The sequence below is a fragment of the Theropithecus gelada genome, chromosome X (assembly GCF_003255815.1).
Source record: "Theropithecus gelada isolate Dixy chromosome X, Tgel_1.0, whole genome shotgun sequence".
NCBI classification, from domain to species: domain Eukaryota; kingdom Metazoa; phylum Chordata; class Mammalia; order Primates; family Cercopithecidae; genus Theropithecus; species Theropithecus gelada.
This window is the reverse complement of record NC_037689.1, coordinates 109,793,038-109,816,177: the sequence shown is the minus strand read 5'-3', so window position 1 is coordinate 109,816,177 and position 23,140 is coordinate 109,793,038. Positions and strand designations below refer to the sequence as shown.

General features: G+C 38.2%; 2 protein-coding genes across 2 annotated transcripts in view; one reads left to right on the top strand and one right to left on the bottom strand.

The window, feature by feature from the left end:
* TRPC5 (transient receptor potential cation channel subfamily C member 5) overlaps positions 1-23,140 on the top strand; it is a 319,448-nt gene that overhangs the window by 181,392 nt on the left and 114,916 nt on the right. The window lies entirely within an intron of this gene.
* Positions 4,504-5,084, bottom strand: TRPC5OS (TRPC5 opposite strand). The gene has a single exon (XM_025373394.1). It carries the CDS (start codon positions 4,864-4,866, stop codon positions 4,531-4,533), a length of 336 nt encoding a protein of 111 aa, XP_025229179.1. The 5' UTR covers positions 4,867-5,084; the 3' UTR covers positions 4,504-4,530.

Below are 23,140 nucleotides of genomic sequence, written 5' to 3'. Positions count from 1 at the left end.
ACAAACAAACAAAAAAGCTCCAAAGAATGAAACAATAGCTGATTTCCAAACTCTAACTTTGGCATGAAGTAGAATAAGAAAGCTCTAAGCTCTTAGAAAACTGGTGTAAAACTATTAGATAATTATTTCATGTCAAATAGACTTTCAGGTATTGTCATACAAACTTTTTTTTGCAGATGGGTGAATTTTCTTTTTAATTTTTAAGTTCTGGGGTACATTTGCAGGATGTGTAGGTTTGTCACATAGGTAAACATGTGCCTTGGTGGTTTGCTGCACTGATCAACCCATCACCTAGGTATTAAGTCCAGCATCCATTAGCTGGGAATCCATTACTGATGCTCCCTCTCCCCACCCCAGCCCCCAACAGGCCCCAGTGTGTGTTGCTCCCCTCCCTGTGTCCATGTGTTCTCATTGTTCAGCTCCCACTTATAAGTGAGAACATGTGGCTTCTGGTTTTCTGTTGCTGCTTTAGTTTGCTGAGGGTAATAGCTTCCAACTCCATCCATGTCCCTGCAAAGGACATGATCTCGTTCTGTTTTATGGCTGCATAGTATTCCATGGTGTATATGTACCACATTTCCTTTATCCAGTCTATCACTGATGGGCATTTAGGTTGATTCCATGTCTTTGCTATTGTGAATAGTGCTGCAATGAATATATGCATGCACATTTTTCAGATAGTCCTGAAAAGTCCTGATTTCACATATTGTCTCAATGTCAGATATGTCATGCCATGAAAACCATTATTTCAATTGTTCCTTATTATCACTGAAGGTAAGCAGAAAATTTATTAATAACCCTCATTTTGCAAATGAGAAAGGACTATGTTTGGAGATTTGTTTAAGATCATCTGACAAAGCCAGAAGTAGAACTTCAGACTCCTAGTACAACATTCTCTCTTATTATGCTCTGCTACCTTATGTTGAGTGAAGTTCTTGTGTGCCTATTTGGTAGCCTCCAAATTCACCACCAGGTATTTTAAGATGACCACACCTTTTTTGATTTGTGAATGAAAGTTTATTAGTTAAAATCTCTTGAAAGAAAACAATAAAATGGTTTAGATCAATAGCTAATACAGATTTTAAACAATCATAAGATAATAAGTAGCAGTAATCATCACACATAAGAATTTATATAGGCACAACTCCCCACATATTTTAGTCCAAGCAAATCAGGGTGAAAACTTGTACTACCTAATCTAATGCCATCTACCAGCCTATCTTCCTTGATTTTCACACCTTTAAGCTTGTCTCAGAATGATGAGCCCCTCTCTTTTCTGCCATGCTATATAATAATTGGCTTTAGCATTGGTCTTAAGAAGATACAGAAAAGGGCTTATTTGCATAAAGGATCAGCCACTCACTCCATTCTCCTGGAGGAGATGCAGGATTTCAATCAGAGATATCCAATCAGTGGACTAAACTAGTTAATAATTCTCCATCTAATTGAGCTTTCAGATACACGACTTATGTCAATCGCCTACCAGCTATTTATAGCAACATCTTAGGGTTGGCTAATTTGCAGAAGACAAAAACAGGGCTTTGGTCATAAACCTGTTTAGAAACTAACTCCATATCATGGCTTTCCATCGTAAACAGTCGCATAACTGTTGACAATTTATTAATTTGCTTCTCTCTCCTGAAAACACCATCCCCGCTAGTTCTTGTTCCTAAGTATTGTCTTATTTCCTAAACATTTCTTTTCACTATTAACTCTAATTCTGTTCCATAGAGAAAACATACTTAATACAACAATCCATTCCTTGGAGCAGGGGTCATATCTTAACAATCCTTAAGCGCATACAATTACAGAATCAAGGCAAACACTGGAATATATCTTATCTAGTTCCTGAGGTACCGTTACAGTACAATCTGTCCAGGTGACCCAGGCAAACAAGGGGCCCGCCAGCTCCACATATTATGAGGTTGTAGCATGTTCCTGCTTTGATGTCTAAGGACTATATTAAACATTACGGGCTGTCTTATGGGCTGGTTCAAATCTTTGTCCTGTTTCAAGGTCTAGAGTAGTCTCACGGATTTCTCTTGATGTAGTTTCATAACCTCCTTGAGTTAGTATGGTTACTTGTGTTCTCTTATAATACACTAACAGTTTTAACAAGCTTACATTAATCTGTTGTAGAATTGTTATAAAGTCCATATTCCAAAGTTCTACTCGGAGGAATAGCTACCTTTTGGGATCTATCATGTTTAAGAGCACCAGGTCTGTCCTGCTACAGTTAAACTGCTCACCAAATAAAATTTGTAGCAGACTGGTGGCTTCTCCTTGGATGTGTTCTCTGATATTGTCCAGGTATTTATGCTTTGAGTTTTATTGTGACACAAAATTATAGCCCAGTTTCCTAAAGTCCAAAATCCTTGTGGGGAGTGTGTATCTTCCCTGGCTGTTTCTGAAGCTATAATTAAAGCAAAGGTTCCTTTAACTTTTATCTAGTTCTCATATTTTTATTCTTATTTACTAAATGTATAACTTTTCTTTTATCAGTTTAACTTTTAACTGTTATCACTAATCTTTCTAGTAAAAACTGTTCCTAATGGAATGGAGTGATAAACTGTTTCACCTTGCTTTCCCAGTACTCTATTTAGGTTAATTTGGCATAGTCACTTTGTACTCCATCAATTATTTGCCATTTTTGACATAACTGCGTATCTAGAGTCCCCTATACTGGGAAAGCGAGATAGTAAGATTCAGTTTGTCCAGTGATGGTGGCAGTAAAATCCCTCAATCTGCTATCCCATGTGGATTTTAATTATCCAGTTGTTGTTTTATGATAGAATTTTTATTTTTCCTATTTGTGTTTTTCTTTGCTCCTCTAAGTCTCCTGAATCTTCACCTACTCTTATCAATCCTTTCACATAGTAGTCTATTGTAGAAAGTTCTCATATTAATATGTTGAATAGTTCCATAAATTCTGATTTGCAAAGATTAGCTCTGAAGTCATCTGTGTTAAATATCATTTTAATCCTTTTGACTATATGCTTTAGGCCTTTATATGAATTGCTATAGTCCAATTTCCACCAGTGTGGATTTCCTTCTACATCTCATTTCTTTGCAGTTTGTATATAACACATTGTCTAGTGATATACCTTTATATCTTTACCTAGTTGTTGCCCATGTCATGAGATGCAATGGTCATTCTCTAGGAAGGAGGGCCATAGTGTCCATGGGCTTGTCTAAAAGGTAGCTATTTTTCCAAATAAAAATGAGGGTACTGTATGGCATGCAATTGATATGGTCAGTAAATTTCCTGCATATTTATTTCGTCTCTTTCTGTTTTGATTTGTGGGTCCTTCAGCTATTCCATTTTCCCCTTCTGGCATATGCAAAATTATTGTGGCTAAATACCAACCCATATTTTATCTAAATTCATTACTGTACCTATCTCTCAACAGTAAATATTTCTGGGCTGAGGTTGCAGCAGATTCACTGTAATAAGCCTATTAACTATTCTTTTTAAATTAAGCTGTATTCAGGAAGATATATTTTATCCACATCCAGTGCGGATAAATTACATACAATTACAGAATCAAGGCAAACACTAGAATATATCTTATCTAGTTCCTGAGGTACCATTACAGTACAATCTGTCCAGGTGACCCAGGCAAACAAGGGGCCAGCCAGCTCCACATATTATAAGGTTGTAGCATCGTCCTGCTTTGATGCCTAAGGACTATATCTAGTCCACAGATATCTAGTCCAATATGGTGAGTGTTTGTCTTTCCATTGGTGAATAATCCTTGTAGGGCTTTCCTTAGCCCTTCTATTACTTCTCTCTTTGATTATTTGGTATAGTGTGCCTTTTCCATTTGGGGAATAACAGTGCAAAGTAGCTGCAATGTGGTCAGAATGTACAAGAACAGTCCTGCATTGGAACTCTTGGTCCCAGCTTTTTCAGTTTTCTCCTTGGCAACAGTCATTTGAAAACCCTTCTGCACTTTTATTATCTGGTAGATAGTGCTCTTTTAAAATTACCTCCCTTAGTCTGCTACAGCATTTTTAGTTGGACACGTGCTCTCTAAAAGGATAAGTTAGGAGTTATATCCTTTCAAATAAAAGCATCCCAACATTGTCTTGTTAATGTGAATGTATTCATTTACTGTGATGCTACCCTGGGGGATATTCCCCTTTTCATTTCCATTCATTGGAGAGCAGTGAAATTAGTCCCAAGATGTGATAGAGTTTGTCAGTTCTCCCTTCCATAACTGGGTGAGGAATTTCTTTTCTTTACTATTGTTTGCGCCCATCATCAGAAATTCTAGCATGACAGTAAGTACAGGTAAAGGGAGACCTACATGGCAAAAGCCAGAACTTTTTGAATAACAACAAAGAGGAAAAAAAGATCAGCTTTTGCTAGAAGTAAATCAAATCTTACTTGCTATATGGGTTATTAGTAATGAAAATGTGCAGAACTGTGAGAAAACACATATTGCTAATATACAGAAAATAAGAATATATTGAAACAGAGAAATGATCAGTTTTCACATCCCTGGGGGCGGGGGCAGAAATTGGGTCTTAGTCACTTGTTAAGTCATCATTTATACCAGAGACTGTATCTTCATATAAGTTATCCATGTCTAACATAGCCTGATCTATATCAAACATTAGGTCTTCATCCTCTCTTGGTGTAAGTATTGAGTCTAAGTCTGAGAGATCAGGGAGATCTGGTAGCGAAGGCTCCTCAGGAAGAGGTGCATCTGCTTCAGTCTCTTCTGCTCCACCATTTTCTTCTACATAAGGAACTTCTTGTACTTGTATAATGAATTGTAAAAGCTCATCAGCTATTCTTATTAACTGGGCTACACAAGCAACAAGTCCATCAATGAGTACAGGAACTGACACAGAATCCATGCTGCAGTGCTCTTCTAAATAGATAAAATATCACTACAAGCTCTAGCAAATGGACTCTCGGTGACAATGGATAGTATAAGGGGCTAACAAAGGTTCTGTGGTTGGTTTAGGCCAGAAATTAAGATGTTGATATGATTATGATGCTGATCAAGTACAGAATGAGAACAGTAGAACAATAGAACTTTTTGATGATGTTGGTAAACCGTGCACAGAATTTATATATGGTACTCTTGTTTGTACTAGTGGTGAACTGCTATTATAATGACCATCAGGCGGACTGTCACAGCCAAGAGAAAACAGCAAAGCAGACCTAATAATAAAAAAGAGAGATATAAACATTAGTATCTTTGAGCCTTTATCCATCCTACAGGCTACAGCTACTGGTTACCCCATCAAGAATTGCCGTTAAGCTTGAAATGATATGTCTAACTATAGCCCCTCATTTGTTGCTGGCCTTGTGAGGCTCTACTACTTCTCTTTCCTTTGAAAACCTCATGGTCTTTATCTCTTGTTAAGAGATTTGGTAGAAAAGTAAGCATAGGCAGTTTGTCTGTCTTTCCTGAACATCTCATTTGAGGAAGGATACACTCACTCAGGGTCTGTCAATTATTAGCACCTTTGCCTCATTGCCATTTATATCTGGTGCTGCTGAATTCTTTCTGTGTTTTTTGGAATCCATTCATTAAAATTTCCAGATGCCCTGCAGCCTGGGGAGTTTATGGTAAATAAAAGTCCTATATTCTCTGTATTTTGCCAAACTTTGGAGAATTTCAGTTATAAAACTAGTTCCTTGATAATTTCCTATTACTGCCCCTCTTCCATATCTAGCAGCTCGTTCTTCCAACTTTATCTAAAGCTATGGTTGTACTATTTTCATCTGCATTTCTGGTGGGCTCTTTGCAAACCCACTTTCTGAGTAAGTATATACTTGTGTAAGGCAATATTATTTGTTTGAAAATCTAGATATTGACTCAATATAATCTACCTGCTACATTTGTCTGGTTTACCACTCCCCACCACACTTAAAGGGAACCTGTTGAGGATGCAGGAAGTTTTTAGTATTTTGACATATCTCATATCTCTTACTCACTTGTTTATTTGATTCTGTTTTTCTAACTCTTTCTTCTCTACTAACCTGGTACATACATGCCCACATGCCCTGAGGTTTCACAAGCCCATCCTACAACCTTATATTGAACTGAAAAGGGAGCCGAGTTGAAACTTAGAGTCCCCAAAACTTCAGGGTATACATTAGTTTTGGGGGCCTAGATTATCTCCCCTCTCATTCCAAATAGATTATTCTGCTTTTCCATTCTGATGAGCTGATACATGTCTTTATAAGAATTTCTAAATTCCTTTCACAAATTTATTTTCATATCTCCCTTTACCAGATTGTATTTCCTGCAATAGTCCAGTTCTGTATGGCTGATCAGTGTAGCTATGTACCTTTGGCCAGTTTTTTTTTTTTTTTCTTGGTTATATCTACATGTTAAATTTCTGGCTATTAATTCTGCAAATTGGGCTAACTTTCTTTCTCCAGCTCCAGTCAGGCTTTTCCTAGTTGAAAGCCTTAGGAGGTAGTCATCTATATAACTCCTTTAGGATTCTACCAAGTCTATTATTGCCCAGTTTTCAGCAGTTCTGACCAGAGTGGGGCCCAGCAAGCCACAGACTTCACTTTCAGCTGACTGTAATCCTTGGATATTTATTGGAGTACAGAAAATCATCAGCCAGATGGTCTGTGATTTGCACATAGAGCTTGCTGGTCTCCACAGGGCCTTTTTCGACCCACTCAGTTGTATACTATCTCCACTTAGTATAAATCCTGTAAGATCACTACATTTTTTTTGGTCCCAAATCCTACCAGTAGACATGGGGTTTGCCCTGATGATAAGGGTCACAACAGTAATGACCAGAAGGCACGATTTTGTTGGAGGCAACTTTCCATATGGAATATAGGAGAATGGGTACTACAGGCAGAGCAGTTTGTTTTATTAATTCAAAGGATCTGTTTGTTTAAGAGAAAAACGTCTCATGAAAGAAAATATGGAGAGAAATCAAGGAAAGGAATTCGGCATTTATTTAGAACATGCATCAGCTCATCAGAAGGAAAACACAGAAGAAAGATGTGTGTTAAATATTGTTAGAGAGCACCATCACATTTTTCAAAGGAAGCAATAACTACTATATGGTATATACAGCCCAAAGGCACAAGAAGATGACAGGAACACCCTCACACAAAACCTATTTAACTTCTGACTTCCCATTCACCCAGTTTTTTCCCTCAACTTCTCTATCTTCCTCTGGGACTCCTTTATTCCTCCTCTTGGTCAATATGCTTCCATTTATTCACCTATGTGTTTCATTCTATTTCACACCCTCTCGATCTCCATCTACTCTTACCCTTTTCCATCATCTTTTCTTGTATCTCTCTCCTAAAACTGGGAAAAAACTGGAATAAATTATATTTGATTCATCAAATTTTTATTGTATTTATTGAGTTGTACATTACACAACCTAAACATAAAAAGCAGAGAGGTAGAACATTCCATATTTTGCTCTCTTATAAGACAAATGTAGTTACTTATTACTTTTTGTGGCCCTTGATTTTTTTTGTGGGGTGGGGGACTCAGTCGCTTTTGGCGGGAAAAACAATTAGTGACCTTGCCTTAACTTTCTTGACCCTTATATTAGCTGATCCACCATTTTTATTCTCAAACCATCTCAGAACTTAGCAACTAGAGGGTGAGGAGAGGGCAAGAAGAAACTTGAAGAAACTGCTAAGTATTCCAATAATAAGAAAGAGTAACAGTGTAGCATCAGCTTATGCCAGTTATGGTAATTTCCAAAGCAACCAACTCTGGACACCTCAGCTAGCCTAAAGGGGTATTTTGGATAGTTTATGCCTAGCCTTAACTCACTTTAAGGGACTTTTTATTAGCTATATCCTCTGCCTGGGATTCCTTTCTCCTTGGTGGGGGAGGAGTGGGGACTTCGGGTCATTCTGATATCTACTTTAATATCACCTCCTCAGATTTCTTACCCCTCAACCTGGGTAAAGCCCCTAATCATCCCTTTCCCATTACACACAAATTTCATTTTTGCATGATGGTATCTATAGCTACCTCATATTTTCTTGTTTAATTATTTGTTTTTCTGTCTCTCACCTTACCCCTACATACATATAGACTAAAATGTAATTGTCATGAGACTAAGAAATCTGTCTGTTTTGTTTTCTGCTATATCCCCAAAGAACAGAAGAGTGCTTGCCAGCATAGTATGTAGTCAGTAAGTGTCTTTGAAAAAAACGAAATAATGGAAGGAGGGAGGGAGGAACAACTTTCAGCACATTCATTCCGTAAATATTATCAAGCTTCAATCATGCATGTGGGAAACAGGGGATACAAAAATGGACCAACTCATCAAAACATACAGTTAATAAAATGAACAGGCAACCCAAAGACTGAGAGAAAATATTCACAAAATATATATCTGACAATGAACTTTCAACCAGAATATATATATTCTGGTTGAAAATATATAACATATGTATACAACATAAATATATAACAGAATATATATATATTCTGGTTGAAAGTTCACTGTCAGATATATATTTATATATATATGTGTGTGTCTATACATATATATATATAGAACCCCTACAACTCAATAATAAAAAGACGAACAACCCAACTTAAAAATGGTCAAAAGATCAGAACAGACAATTCAAATGAAGAGCTAATAAGCACATGAAAATATCCTCAACATTATTAGTAATCAAAGAAATGCAAATTGACATCACACTAAGATACCACAATATACTCAGTAGATTAGCTAAAATTAAAGACTGATAACATCAAATATTGACAAAGATGTAGAGGAACCAGAATTCTCACACACATTTATACTACTGGTAGGAGTATAAAATCGTATTATGTTTTTGGAAAAACATCAGTTTCTTATAAAACTAAGCATATACCTATCTATATCCCAGCAATTCCACTCCTAGGTATTTACCCAAGAGAAGTAAAAGTTTACAAAGTGACTTTTACAAGAATAGCTATAGAAGTTGTACGCATAATCACCAAAAAGTAGAAAGAGCTCAGGTATCTATCAAGAAGAGAATGAATAAGCAAACTGTTGTATAGTCACACAACGTGATACTGATAAGCAATAAAAAGAAAGGCACTACTGACAGGGACAACAACATGGAGGAATAATCAACATTATACTTAATGAAAGAAGTCAGACACAAAAGATTACATGCTGTATGATTCCATCCATACACAATTTTAGAAAATGCAAAATAATCTATGTAGAAAAAAAATCAGAATAGTGGTTGCATTTATGGGAGTAGGAACTGATTGGGAAGGGGCATAAAGGATCTTTCTAGAGTGATGGTAGTGAACATGTTTAGATAAGGTCATGGGTTACACAGGAGTATGCATGTGTCAAAACTCATTGAATGGTACTCTAAAAATTTGTACATTTCGCTATATGTAAATTTTACTCCCTTCAAAAAATTAACCAAGCATAATCCCCAGCCTCTGAAAGCATATGTCAGATGCAATGATGTGCCCATAAAAAATTTTCTAATAAATTGTCACATTAATGGGAGACCTATTGTGTATCAAGGACTGTAAAATCCACTTTTCTTATATTACAGGTTGAGTATCCCTTATCCAAAATGCTTGATACCAGAAGTGTTTTAGATTTCAGATTTTGGAGTATTTGCATATACATAATGAGGTATCTTAGGAATGGAACCCAAGTCTAAACATGAAATTCATCTATGTTTCATAAACACCTTATACACATAGCCTGAATATAATTTTATAGAATATGTTTAATAATCTTGTGCACTAAACAAAGTTTGTGTACTCCAAACCATCAGAAAGCAAAGGTGTCATGTTGGTGCTCAAAACGTTTTGGATTTTGAAGCATTTAGTATTTCAAATGTTGAGATTAGAGATACTCAACCTGTAGTACATTTAATCCTCACAATAAAATCATCCTATGAAGTTACGGGTGGAAAAACTGAGGATCAAAGAGATTCGGTAATTTGTCCATGAGCACATAAGTAAAGGTGCAGAGATGGATATCAGCCCAGGTGGGACTTCTAATATCCTATGCTAGAGGGCACAAATTTAGGTGACTACAGGAGCAAATCTGCCTTATTCAGGGCCAGAGCTGACATCTCATTCTCCTAAGCAGAAATAGAACTGAGAATGTTAATGTCATTTGCTATCCCTAGAAACTGGCTGAATTCCAAGTTGAATGTGACTTAGGCAGATTAGTCCCCTAAGAAATCCCCACTATCTGTGACTGGGAGGTTCAGGGATATATCCATTATCTATCCTTCCACTGACCTACTGAATTGGCCCAAATGTTCATAAACTACTTACCTGAGATAGAGCTGAGAGGGATGGGGGTATCAAGGCTCAGCCTATTAAACAATTTGCAGACTTTGCTTCCAAACAGGATGTGAACGTTCCTGCAACAACAACAACAAAAACAACACCCCCACACACACCAAAAAAAAAAGATAAATTGCTAAATCGATAAGCAAGGATGAGATTAACCAACATTTCAAAGAGCAAAGAGCCCTTTCTAAGTGAACTGACAATCGGACTTTTTTCCTTCCCTGTGACATTTGCTAATTCTGGGCACTGTTGAAGATGAAGCTTGACTGTAAAGCAGAAGGACTCTCCTGAGGAAAGGAGAAATGAGCATAACTTTTGGCAGTTGGGAGACACTAAAATAATGGGCTGGAAACTTGAGAAGCCCAAAATGCAGGGCTAGTTTTTCTTACCTGAAGTCACCTGAGTTCTGGGCTGGTGTCTGGGCAGGAAAGGCACAGGAAAATCTCCTGCAGTCTCCTGGTACTTCAGAGACAAATTCTCCCTCTAGAGGGGAACTGCCCCAAACAGGCCACCGGTCTCCACTTTAAAAGGTTACCTAGATTTTGAAGTTAGAGGGACAAAGGGAAAACTAATGAGTCAAAAAGATCAAAACCACTCCCAAAGGGCAATTTGGACAAAATGATTCTAAAATGCATAAAGATACATAAAGGGCTAGTAATATTGAAATATCTTCAGGAAGAACAAATTGAAGGACATATGCTACCAGATATCAAGGCTAGTTATACAGTTACAGAAATTAAGACAGCATGGTACTGGCTGAAGGACAGACAAATCAATGGAACCATGACCCTTACCTCATGCCAGATACCAAACTAATACTAATAATGATTTGAAATGAATCATAGGCCTAAATATGAAAGTTAAAACAACAAAGCTTCTAGATCACACCACCAGAGAAAATCTTCATGATCTTAGGTAGGCAAATATTTCCCATAGGACAGAAAACATTAACCATGAAAGAAAAGATTAATTACACCTTAAGAGGATGAAAAGCCAACCACAGACTGGGATAAAATATTCACAATATATATCTAACAAAGGACTTATATCCACTACACTCATACATTTTTTAAACTCCTACAAATCAATAAGAAAAATATAATCAGTCTAATTTTTTAAAAATACAAAAGAATTGAACTGGCACTTCATAAAAGAGAATATCCAAATGGCTCATAAGCATATAAATAGGTGTTCATCACTATTACTCATCAGGGAAGTGCAAATTAAAACCACAATGAGATATGCAAAACCCACCAGAAGAGCTAAAATGGAAAAGACTGACAACACCAAGAACTGAAAACATGGAACAACTGGAACTCTCATAGATTGCTGGTGAAATTGTTAACTGGTACAACTACCTTGGAAAACTATTTGGCAGTATCTGCTAAAACCAATCATACCTCTATCACATGACCCTGGAATGCTACTCCTAAGTATATAACCAAAGGGTGTACAAATATCCACCAAGATACAGGTACCAGAATGTTGAAATAAACCAGATGCATGAAATTAGCTATCATATCACTCCATTTACATGAAATCCAAGAACAGGCACACAAATCTATGGGAAAGAAGTGAACAAAGTGGTTACCTCTGGGTAGGGGGTTATTGACTCGGAAGGGATATGAGAAAGCCTTCTGGGATGCTGGGAATGTTCTATATCTTGATATAATCACATATGTTAAAAAACAAAAGCATTGATATGCACCCTTAAAGTTTGTGCAGTTTACTATATGCATGCCATACCTCAAAAAAATAGTTTTATTTTTTAAATTTTAGGCCTCCATCCTACAAAAACTAATGAGGACAGCAAGACAGTGATAAAAGTCTTACCAGGATTCAGCAAGCCAGTCATCAAAGTTAATGAAAATGGAATGAAGTATGAATATGCAGGGGAGAGTCCCTTTGGCCTGTGTGGCTCTCTACTTCACGGCAGTGCTAAGGCAAGAGACCCTTATGGCTAGGCAGAGTTTTTAATTGATACAAGATGAGATAACCTATATCTTACAAGTAGCTCATAAAGACCCCTGAGGCAGAGGCCATACTATCCATCTGGTAACTGACATCTTTGACCCCATTAAATTTTTATTAATCTCTCTCTCTTTTGACATTTTCTGTCTGCACAACTAATCAAAAGTCACCATTTTTCTTTTAGCTGAAAGTCCTATCTGGCAATTTTGCAATGCTCCTAATTGGAAAATTGGCAATAAGTGTCTAACAGTAGGATGGAAAAAAAGCAAAGAAATCCAAATCCTCTGGGTCTATCTTTATAGTTGATAAGCTTCTTTGTATTAGGTAAGGTAAATTAGTTCATATCCAAGGAGAACAGAGGCAGTTATGTGGGAAATATTAAAATGCACCTTTAGTGAGGGTGGGTGCCAGATTCCTATTTACAAACAGGTAAATTTTTTTTCCATAGTGCTCCCTTCTCCAACGCTACAGTAACATTTGGATACATGCATTCGATATAGATTGTTTTAAAAAAAATGCCTACAGACATATAACTTCTCATTGCCCTCTTCACCCCTTGAGGAAACGTCAAGAGAACTTTATCCACAAAGGGCAAATTTTCACAATTTTGACATAACAGAAGCATCTCTAGGGGCTTTTGTTCATAAAATGAACAAAAAACAGTATTTACACTTTAAACTCTTTCTGAAAAAGCTACAAACTTTTGCCTTTAAAAAAATAACTGTGTGCAATACAGCATTTGCCTGTTATAGGATCTGACATTTAAAAATCCCCATGAAGCATCTTTAATTTATCAAGAAAGAAAGGAAAGAATTGTGCAGCTGAGGAGCTAAACATGGCCCCTTCTTGAAAATATATGAAAAATTCAAAACTAAAACTAAAAAAAGGGGGAGTAGGAAATGTCCTTATGGTCAATTTAAACCAAACTCTACTGAATTTCTTTCCTCCTCCAAATTTGTTCATTGCTTCAGAGAAAAATCAGACTGGCTTACCCTTCAGAAAAACAACTTAGTAGAGAAAAACAACCACTTTTGAAAATACATCTTGGTTATTTTCCTAGACAGATACAGTGTTTCCTCAAAATACTGTTCGAACATGAGGATAGACACTCAATCTTAACCTGGTAGGACCCTACACAGGCTTGTCCCTGAGGCTTGGCCACTATGAGATGCTCCCAGGCCCTTAGAGAGTCTGGAAAGAGATGTAATACTTCTAGAAATATTTTTTTGGTTTTCAAATATTACAGTGCAGATGACAGGGTCTAAAATAAGGGAAATAAAAACAGAGCTTGGAGGTAACAAGAACAGGGGTTCTATTTCCAAGTCTTTCTTCAGCTTTCTGAGAGGGGAAAAAAAAGTTGTGGTTGTTTGTTTGTATATGCTTTTTGGGAGAGATATAAAATGATACCAGTGGTTATAAGGATAGGATCTGGTATCCAAAAAAAAAAAAAAAAAACACAAAACCTGTATTTGAATTTCAACTTCACCACTTACTAACTAGAAGGTTGCTAAGCTACTCTTTGTGTCAGTTTCCTCATCTGTAAGATGAAGATAATGACAGTTGTGAGAATTACATTAGTTAGTTAGCACAACAAATTTTAAATGGTGTCTGGTATATAATTAGCACCTAATAAATGCTAGCCGATATAATTGCACTGGAGAAATTCCAGGATCTGGGAAATAGTATGTGGTACATCATGACTAGTGAATAGCTACCTATGGAAGGCAGGAGAAGAGATGGCTGCAGGCATTACAAAAACTGGAAAGACATGCCAGAGACACAATTCATCTCAGAGTTAGAACCAATATTCGATGATGACTTTGAGCTTGGGTAAAAATATGAGGGAACAAGACTGTCTTGAAGCTGTAGTTCACCAATGACCCTTTCAGGAGATCTAAGGACAATCAAAGACTGTAGAGAATCCTTGAGGATTAGCAAATCCTCCTAGTCTAACTTCCTCTGAAGCACTTCCTTATTCTGGCTTTGAGCTTTGGTGGGACTGTAGCTCACATGCACCACTCCTGGCCTGGTGAAAGCTAACTACATTGTGAGCTACACATTGACTATGCCTCCAACATACTGCCAGTTACACAGAGCATGCCCTCCACCTGGTATTGTGACAATGATTCTTTCGAAGCATGAAATCCTTAGAAACATTTACTTGGAAAGTAATCGGCAAGGTCATTGAGACAAGACAATAAAGGCCCATTATCCTATGTCTAGCGTGACTTCACCCAAACTAATTCAAAGTTTCAAGTATTCCTTTGTGAATCATTTGGATAAGAAGGAGAGCATTATGCAGATATCTTTGTGTACTTTTTACTTCATACCATCCTAGCCTGGATTTAGTCCCTAACTTCAGAAATATATCTCAGAAATTTGATAAGAGAAAGATGAAGCACCAGTTGTGGCCTCCTCTATGTTTCTGTGGCAAATGCCAGCTTGCCAAGAAAGAACAGGTTAGTGTATTTTACCACATGGAAAGATGATCACAGATTACAGATTGCTTCCCTCTGCCTGCAAATGTGCTTAATGCCTGTCCACCAAAGGAAAAGCCCTTCTGATTTTAATGATGTCAAAATAACATTCCATAGCATCCCTTGGTAATTCATTCCAATATGTTATAGTTTCTTTCTTCTGGTAATTATATCCTCAACTATGTTCACATACATTAACTTATAATAATCCTGTGTAGTGGCCATGCGCGGTGGCTCATGCCTGTAATCTCAGCACTTTGGGAGGCCAAGGCAGGGCAGGTGGATCACGAGATCAGGAGTTCAAGACCAGCCTGGCCAGCATAGTGAAACCCCATCTCTACTAAAAATACAAAAAATTAGCCGGGTGTTGTGGTGGGCACGTGTAATCCCAGCTACTCTGGAGGCTGAGGCAGGAGAATTGCTTGAACCTGGGAGGCAGAGGTTGCAGTGAGCTGAGATCGTACCATTGCACTCCAGCCAGGGCAACAGTGTGAGACTCTGTCTCAAAAATAAAATAAATAAATAAATAAAATAATCCTCTGTAGCAAGGATTATACCTATTTTACAGTTGAGGAAATGAAGAACCAAAGAGGGTAACTGACTCGCCAAGATTGCATAGCTGATTAGTAGCAGAGCAAGAATAAGAACCTGAATTCTTGGCTATTATTAAAAAGTCAGAAAATAATAGATGCTAGTGAAGTTGCAGAGAAAAAGAAATGCTTATACGTTGTTAGTGTGAGTGTAAATCAGTTCAGCCATTGTGGAAGACAGTGTGGCAATTCCTCAGACCTAAAGACAGAAATACCGTTTGACCCAGGAATCCCATTACTAGGTATGCACCCAAAGGAATATAAATCCTTCTATCACAAAGACAGATGCACACATTATGTTCATTGCAGCACTATTCACAATAGCAAAGACATAGAATCAATCTAAATGCCCATCAATGGTAGATAGGATAAAGAAAATGTGGTACATATACACTATGGAGTACTATGCAGCCATAAAAACAAGATCATGTCCTTTGCAGGGAAATGTTTGAGCTGGAGGTCATTATCCTTAGCAAACTAACACAGGAACAGAAAACCAAATATCACATGTTCTCACTTATAAGTGGGAGCCAAATGATGAGAACACATGGACACATAAAGGGGAACAACACACACTGGGGCCTATCAGAGGGTCAAGGGTGGCAGGAGGGAGAGGATCAGGAAAAACAGTTAATGGATACTAGACTTAATACCTAAGTCATAAAATAATCTGTAAAACAAACACGCCATGACATGGGTTTACCTATGTAACAAACCTGCACTGGTACCCTTGAACTTAAAATAAAAGTTAAAAATTTTTATTTAATTTAAAAAAGAACCTGATTCTTCAGATTCTTGGCCTTCTTCAGACTCTTGACCTTCTTCAGACTCTTGGTCTGACTAATGATGCTCCGGGAACCTCCACATCACCAGCAGAATAAGAACCAGTGTTAAGATATCAACAAGAACACAATATGTTTGTCTCTTGGTGTATAAAGAGGACTGGTTCCAGGACTTTCCACAGATACTAAAACCTGTGGATGCTTAAGTCTCTGATATGAAATGGCGCAGTATTTGCATATAACCTATGCACATCCTCCCTCATACACTTTAAACCAGGGGTATCCAATTTTTTGGCTTTCCAGGGCCACACCGGAAGAATTGTCTTCGGCCACAAATAAAATACACTAACACTAATGATAGCTGATGAGCTAAAGAAAATTGCAAAAAAAAAAAAAATCTCATAACATTTTAAGAAAGTTTATGAATTTGTGTTGGTCTGTATTCAAAGCTGTCCTGGGCGACAGTTTGGACAAGCTTGCTTTAAGCCATACCTAGATAACTTATGATGCCTTATACAATGTAAATACTATGTAAATAGTTTGTTTTACAATATTGGTTTAGGGAATAATGACAAGAATAAAAAGTCTGTACATGTTCAGTACAGATGCAATATTTTAAAAATATTTTTGATTCACAGTTGGTTGACTCCATGGATGCAGAACCCACAATACAGAGGGCTGATTGTACAGCCATGATAGTTTGCTTACCAAGTGGATCAAAGGCCAAAAGTCCCCTTGAGGACATCCATTTCATTATTGTCATCCCTACATACTATCATTCCCAGAGTGTCCCTATAGTAGAAAGCCCTGCTAAAAAAAGAAGATACAAAAAGCCTAGCTGAACATTAAAATCACCTTAAGATCATATGCTGATCCATGAAAATAAAAAATAAGGCAAGAGTATGTGGTTTCCTGCTTTCTAACTTCTCTATATTTACCTCTGAGATAGATACACTCAGAATAAATTGAAGAAAATGAGGCAGAAAAAAATTTCCGAATATCCTAAAGAAAATGCTTTACCCTTGGCCATGAGCTTCCTTTCCCTTTGAGGATTTCGTACCTCTACCTCCCAAAGTTTCTAAGGGAGCCAAAGGTTAGCATTTTAAACATGGGCAAAGAGTGAATCCCATTGCTTTATATGCTTGACACTCAGAAAAGCACATCAGGGTTACAACACAGTCCTCTGGCAAGAGCCCTCCCAATACTAAACCAGCATGCTGTTCAAGTGACAAGATAAATGGAGTTTTCCTTATATGATTTCTTACAGTATTTCTTTTTTAATATTAGCTAGAGCCAGGGGAATCTGAAGGCAGGCTCACTCAATAGGAACAAAATTTCCCTCTCATCTGTTATGACTGATATTACCAAGGTTAAATACTTATGTCCTGAAACTCACTTTTAATTAAATATAATGGCCACTCCACCTTACTACCCTTGTTAAAGTCACCAATGACTTCTGCACTTCTAAATCCAATTATCAGCTCTCCGTCTCATCTTACTTGTCCCGTAAGCAGGCTTTAACATGGCCAATCACTCCCCAAGTCCTCTTCTTCTTCATGTGTAGTCACTCTCTTGGTGATCTCATATGGGCTGCAGATAAAACCTATAGGCAGATGGCTCCCAAATTTATTTAGCCAGCTTAGGCCTTTATCTAAAATCTCATACTTGTTTATCTAATTGCATTACATTGATTCCTGTAAAATTGAACATAGTACGTTCAAAACTAAATCCTTGGTATTCTCTCCCAAACTTACTCCCATACAGCCTTCCATCTCAGTAGATGGTAATTCTATCCTTCTAACTACTCAGGCCAAAAAATCCACAGTCAATCCACCAGGGTATCGTGTTGGCTCTGCCTCTAAAACGTATCCACATCCACAATCTGATCACTTGTCATTGTGAGACACCATCATCTACCCTCTCACCTTGATTATTTTGACAGCCTCCTGACAGGAGTCTCTTTGCCTTGCCTCACTACAGTCTCTTTTCTTTTCTCTTTCTTCTTTCTTTTTTTTCTTTTTTTTTTTTTTTCTGAGTTAGAGTCTTGCTCTGTCACCCAGGCTAGAGTACAGTGGCATGATCTCAGCTCACTGCAACCTCCACCTCCCAGGTTCAAGCCATTCTCCTGCCTCAGCCTCCCAAGTAGCTGGGATTACAGGCATCCACCACCATGCCCGGCTAATTTTTTTTTTAAATAGAGACAGGGTTTCACTATGTTGGCCAGGCTGGTCTCGAACTCCTGACCTCGTGATCTGCCCACCTTGGCTCCCAAAGTTCTGGGATTACAGGCATGAGCCACCACACCCAGCTACAGTCTCTTTTCAACAGGACAGACAGTGATCCCTTTAAAATGGAAGTCAGATCATGTCACTCCTCCATTTAAAACCCTCTGATAACTGCATTTCCTTTAGCATAAAACCCAAATCCTTATAGTGGCTTATATGGCCCTGCATAATATAATCTGCAACTTTATCTTCTGTCTTTCTCTCTCCTGCTGTCTTCTAGCTCCTCTGGCCTCCCTGTCATTCCTCACATTCACCAAGCATACTTCCTCTTTAGGTTCTTTATACTGGCTATTCTGCCTGGAATGGTCTTGACTCAAATATCGAAAGAGCTAAATCCCTCACCTTCTTCAATCTCTTTGCTTCTATCTTGCCTTCTCAATGAGTATTTCACTTACCACCTTTGTAAATTTTAACCTCCCCCTCCCAACTTGGCAGTCCTGAGTCTTCCTTATTCTGCTCTAACTTTTTAAATTTTTCTTAGAAATGTATCACTTTCTACATATATAGTTTACTTATTTATGATGATGATCATTTATTTTCTGGTCTTCCTCTGTAGAATGTAAGCTCCATGAAGGCAGGGATCTCTGTTTTATCTAAGTGCAAGAACAGTATCTAGCATATAGAAGATATTCAGTAAATATTTGTTACTAATAATTTGTAAGGACTAATAATTCCTTACATCTTTATAGTGTTTTATGCTTCTAGTGCTTTCACATGGTATCCCATTTAATCATCTTAATTACTCTATGAGGTGGGTAGGGCAACACAGAATTTATCTCCATTTCACATTTAGGCAAATTAAAATCCAGAGTGGTAAAATGATCTACCCAAGAGCTATTCTACATAGCTGGAATGTGGTAAGACCAGAAACCTAGTTTTGCACCCTTTTTCTGTAGCCTCCAATATTATACTGCAAAGCCCGTAGTCCTTGAGGAAAGACCTTCCAGATTCTTTGTTAGGAAGGGGACATGCCTAGCTTGTGCCACTAACCCAGTGCCTTGAAGCTTAATGTGTTTTACCAGCAAATGCAAAGTCAATTAAAGACCTGAGCTTATGTGGGGAATCGCCTTGTGAATATGAGAGAAAATAATTCCCAAATGGCACTCTCTCCAAGAAAGAAAGAAAGCAACATTTGAATATCCCAGCTACTTAGTGGAATAAATTATTCGTTTCTTCCTAACTAGCTCTGCCTTCCTCTGGCATTACCCACTAAACCAAACAGTTCTCCAAAGCAATGTAATAGCATAAAGGAGAAGTGAGAGTCCAAAAAGGCATCTGCGACCTAACATACATCCCAGTGGCCTCTTCCACTGTGCCACCATCTAAGCCACTAACTGCCCATGTTGAAGCTTTCCCACATTGCCACTGCCAAACAGAAAGAATGGAGACTGTCCCTTTAAATGTACCACCAAACAGGAAGCTGATGTTTACTTGGCAGGGGAAGAACAAGATACTTTCATGCTTGGCATACTGCTACCATTGGCATCTAACCCAGAAGCTGCTGCATTCTGCAGGGGTGGCAACTATTTTGTCCTCAGGATAACATAGTGGAAGATGCAGCTATATTTACATACAGGCTTTTTAATAGAGATGCCTGTCACCCCTGGTAAGCTCACAGGAGGCAACAGAAATGGCACAGTCAGAAAAAGGCAAGCCAAGTCCTCAGTACCTTCTGGCAACTGAATCCACAGTACCAGAGAGGGAGGCCTTGATCTCTTTCTCTGGCCCCCAGAATGTCTTATACCAGGGGTATATCCAGAAACCCTCTGAAGTATTACTGAGTAGACCGGGTTTGTCTTCAGTGCCCTTGTCAGAACTGTCTTTTCCAAGATCACACCAAATCGAGTAGTTGAGGCTTGACTCTACTAAGTCAACTCTGATGCAAGCCTCAACAAATATCCCATAATGAAACAGCATGCAACAATTCAATAAATAAAACCTCTGGCTGAAAAAAAGAAGTGTCATTGCAAGCACAATCTACCAAACGCTTAACAGATTTTAGATAATACATGGATGCAAACATCACTGAAACATGCAGAAACGTACAACCACCTTGGCTACACGGGTATGTACTGAAGTATCTGACACTGAGGAAGTAGGAAGGATGGAAGAAAAGACATTATTTTATTTTATTTTATTTTATTTTATGTTATTTTATTTTATTTTATTACAAAGTTTCGCTCATGTAGCCCAGGCTGGTGTGCAATGGCATGATCTTGGCTCACTGCAACCTCTGCCTCCCAGGTTCAAGCAATTCTCCTGCCTCAGCCTCCCGAGTAACTGGGATTACAGGCGCCCACCACCATGCCCAACTATTTTTTGTATTTTTAGTAGAGACAGGGTGTCACCGTGTTGGCCAGGCTTGTCTCAAACCCCTGACCTCAGGTGATCTAGCTGTCTCGGCCTCCCAAAGTGCTGGGATTACAGGTGTGAGCCACCAGGCCTGGCTGAAAAAACATTATTTTTAAGGGGAATATTGACTTTGAAGGCAGAGAAACCGAGGTTCAAGTCTAAAAGTTTTCTTGCCTTAGATCACTTAAGCTCACTATGACTCACTTTCCTGATCAGAAATAAGGATGATGACAATAAGCAAGTATTAATTTTGTGATGTAGACAATGTTTAATTATGGGGAGATGCCCTATTGCTTTAGTTTTTTAAAAAGTGTGGCTTTTGAGTTTAAACATAGATTTAAACTGCACTTCTGATACTAATTGTATGGCATTGCAGAAGGCACTTATTCTCTCTAAACCTGAGTTTATTCATCTATATTTTGAGGATGATGTTGACACTTATCTCAAGTGGATGCTATAATAATCAAACAAGAAAATGTTATGAATGTGTTTTATAAGCCATGAACTCCAAGACAAAGAAAAGTTGTTTTTTGTTTTTTCTTTAAAAAAAAAAACCTTTGATTGGAGTGGCCAACCAATCTGACTTTCCAGGAATAAGGGATTTTCCAAGACCCAGAGTTTTCAATGCTAAATATAGAAAACCTTAGGCAAACCAGGATGAGTTGGGCACTCTAGTCTTGACTAACCTTTAATTAGGCCAATGTCCTCACTAGACCTTAACTGAGATGGCTAGGCCTTAACCAGATTTAGTCCCTGGCTCTGCCTTAAGTGGACTCTTACTAGAACTTAACTAAGCTTACCCCTTTCTAGATCTAACTGGGTTAAATAGGCCTTAAATAGGCCTAGGTCCTTGCTACACATTAAATTAGAAATGAATAGGCCTTCTCTAGACTTAAGTCCTGGCAATGCCTTATCTAGACTGATTAGATATTAACTAGGCATAGTCCCTGGCTAAGCTAACTGGGCTGTGGCTAGGACTCAACTAGGCATAAGCCTGGTTCCACCTTCACTGAGTTGACTAGGCTTTAACTAGGCTTAAGCCTTGCTTTTGCCTTAACTAGACTCTGACTAGGCTTTAACAAGACTTAAGGCCTGCATTTGCCTTAACTAGACTCTGACCAAGCTTTAACTAGACTTTGGCCCTGGATAGGCCTTAACTGGGCTGGCGATCTTAACTAGGATGACTAGGCCCTAAGTAGGCTCAAACTCTGGCTGGAACTTGACTAAAGTCTGACCACAGCTTTTCTAGGCTTAGACCTTGACTAGCCCTTAACTGGGTCCAGGTTATACCTTAACTAAACTCTATGTCTCCTTTAGAATTATGCCCTAGATAGGCCTTAACCATGCTTTGACTAGGACTTAAGTAGGCTGATCCTCTGGATAGGCTATAACTGGGCTAATTAAACCTTAACTAATATTAGCCCTCACTAGGCTTTAACTGGGCTGGTGAGACCTTAATTGTGTTAAATAGCTCTTAACTAGTCTCAGGCCTTTGCTATACTTTAACTAGACTCTGACTAGGCCTTATCTAAACTTAGGTTATGACTAGACCTTACCCAGGCTTAGTCCTTGGCTAGGCTTCAGCTGGCTTCTGACTAAACCTTAACTGGACTTTGGCCCTAGTTAGGCCGTAACTAGGCTGGCTAGGTTTAAACTGGGCTCAGGCCATTGTTACACTTTAAACTATATTTTTATGAGGCCTTAACCAAGATGGCTAGCCTTTAATTAGGCTTGGGCCTTGGATGTACCTTTAAAAGACTCTGTTTACACCTTAATAAGCTAGGGCCCGGCACTAGCTTAACTAGTTTCTGATTAAATACTTAAGTAGATTTAGGCCTTAACTGGGCTCTGACTAGGCCCCTAACTAGCTCTGACTAAATATAAACTAGGCTTAGGATATGAATAGTCCTTAAAAATACTCTGATAATACCTTAACCAAGTCAGTTAGCTTTTAATTAGGCTTACGCTGTGGCTATATCTTAATAAAACCCTAGCCAGGCCTTAAATAAACTTAAGCCCTGACTATACCTTAACTAGTTTCTGCCTAATACTTAACTAGACTTAGGCCTTACCTAGGCTCTGACTTCACCTTAATTAGGCTTAAGCCCTGACTAGGCCTTAACTGGGCTCTAACAAAGTCTAAACTAGTGTTAGGTAATGGCTAGGCCATAACTGGGCTTTGACTCACACTTAACTAGGCTGAAGCCCTGCCTATACCTTGATTAGGCTTCACTACATCTTAACTAGGCTTAGGTCCTGGCCAAGTGTTAAGTAAGTTCTGATTAGGACTAAACTATATTTATAACCTTGCTAGGACTTAAGTAGACTAGAACTACAACATAATTAGGCATAGGCCCTGGCTAGGACTTAACCTGGCTCTGACTAGACCTA

Excerpts from the sequence above, each read along its gene's own strand:
- TRPC5OS (XM_025373394.1), bottom strand. The coding sequence starts at position 4,866 with ATGGATTCTGTGTCAGTTCCTGTACTCATTGATGGACTTGTTGCTTGT.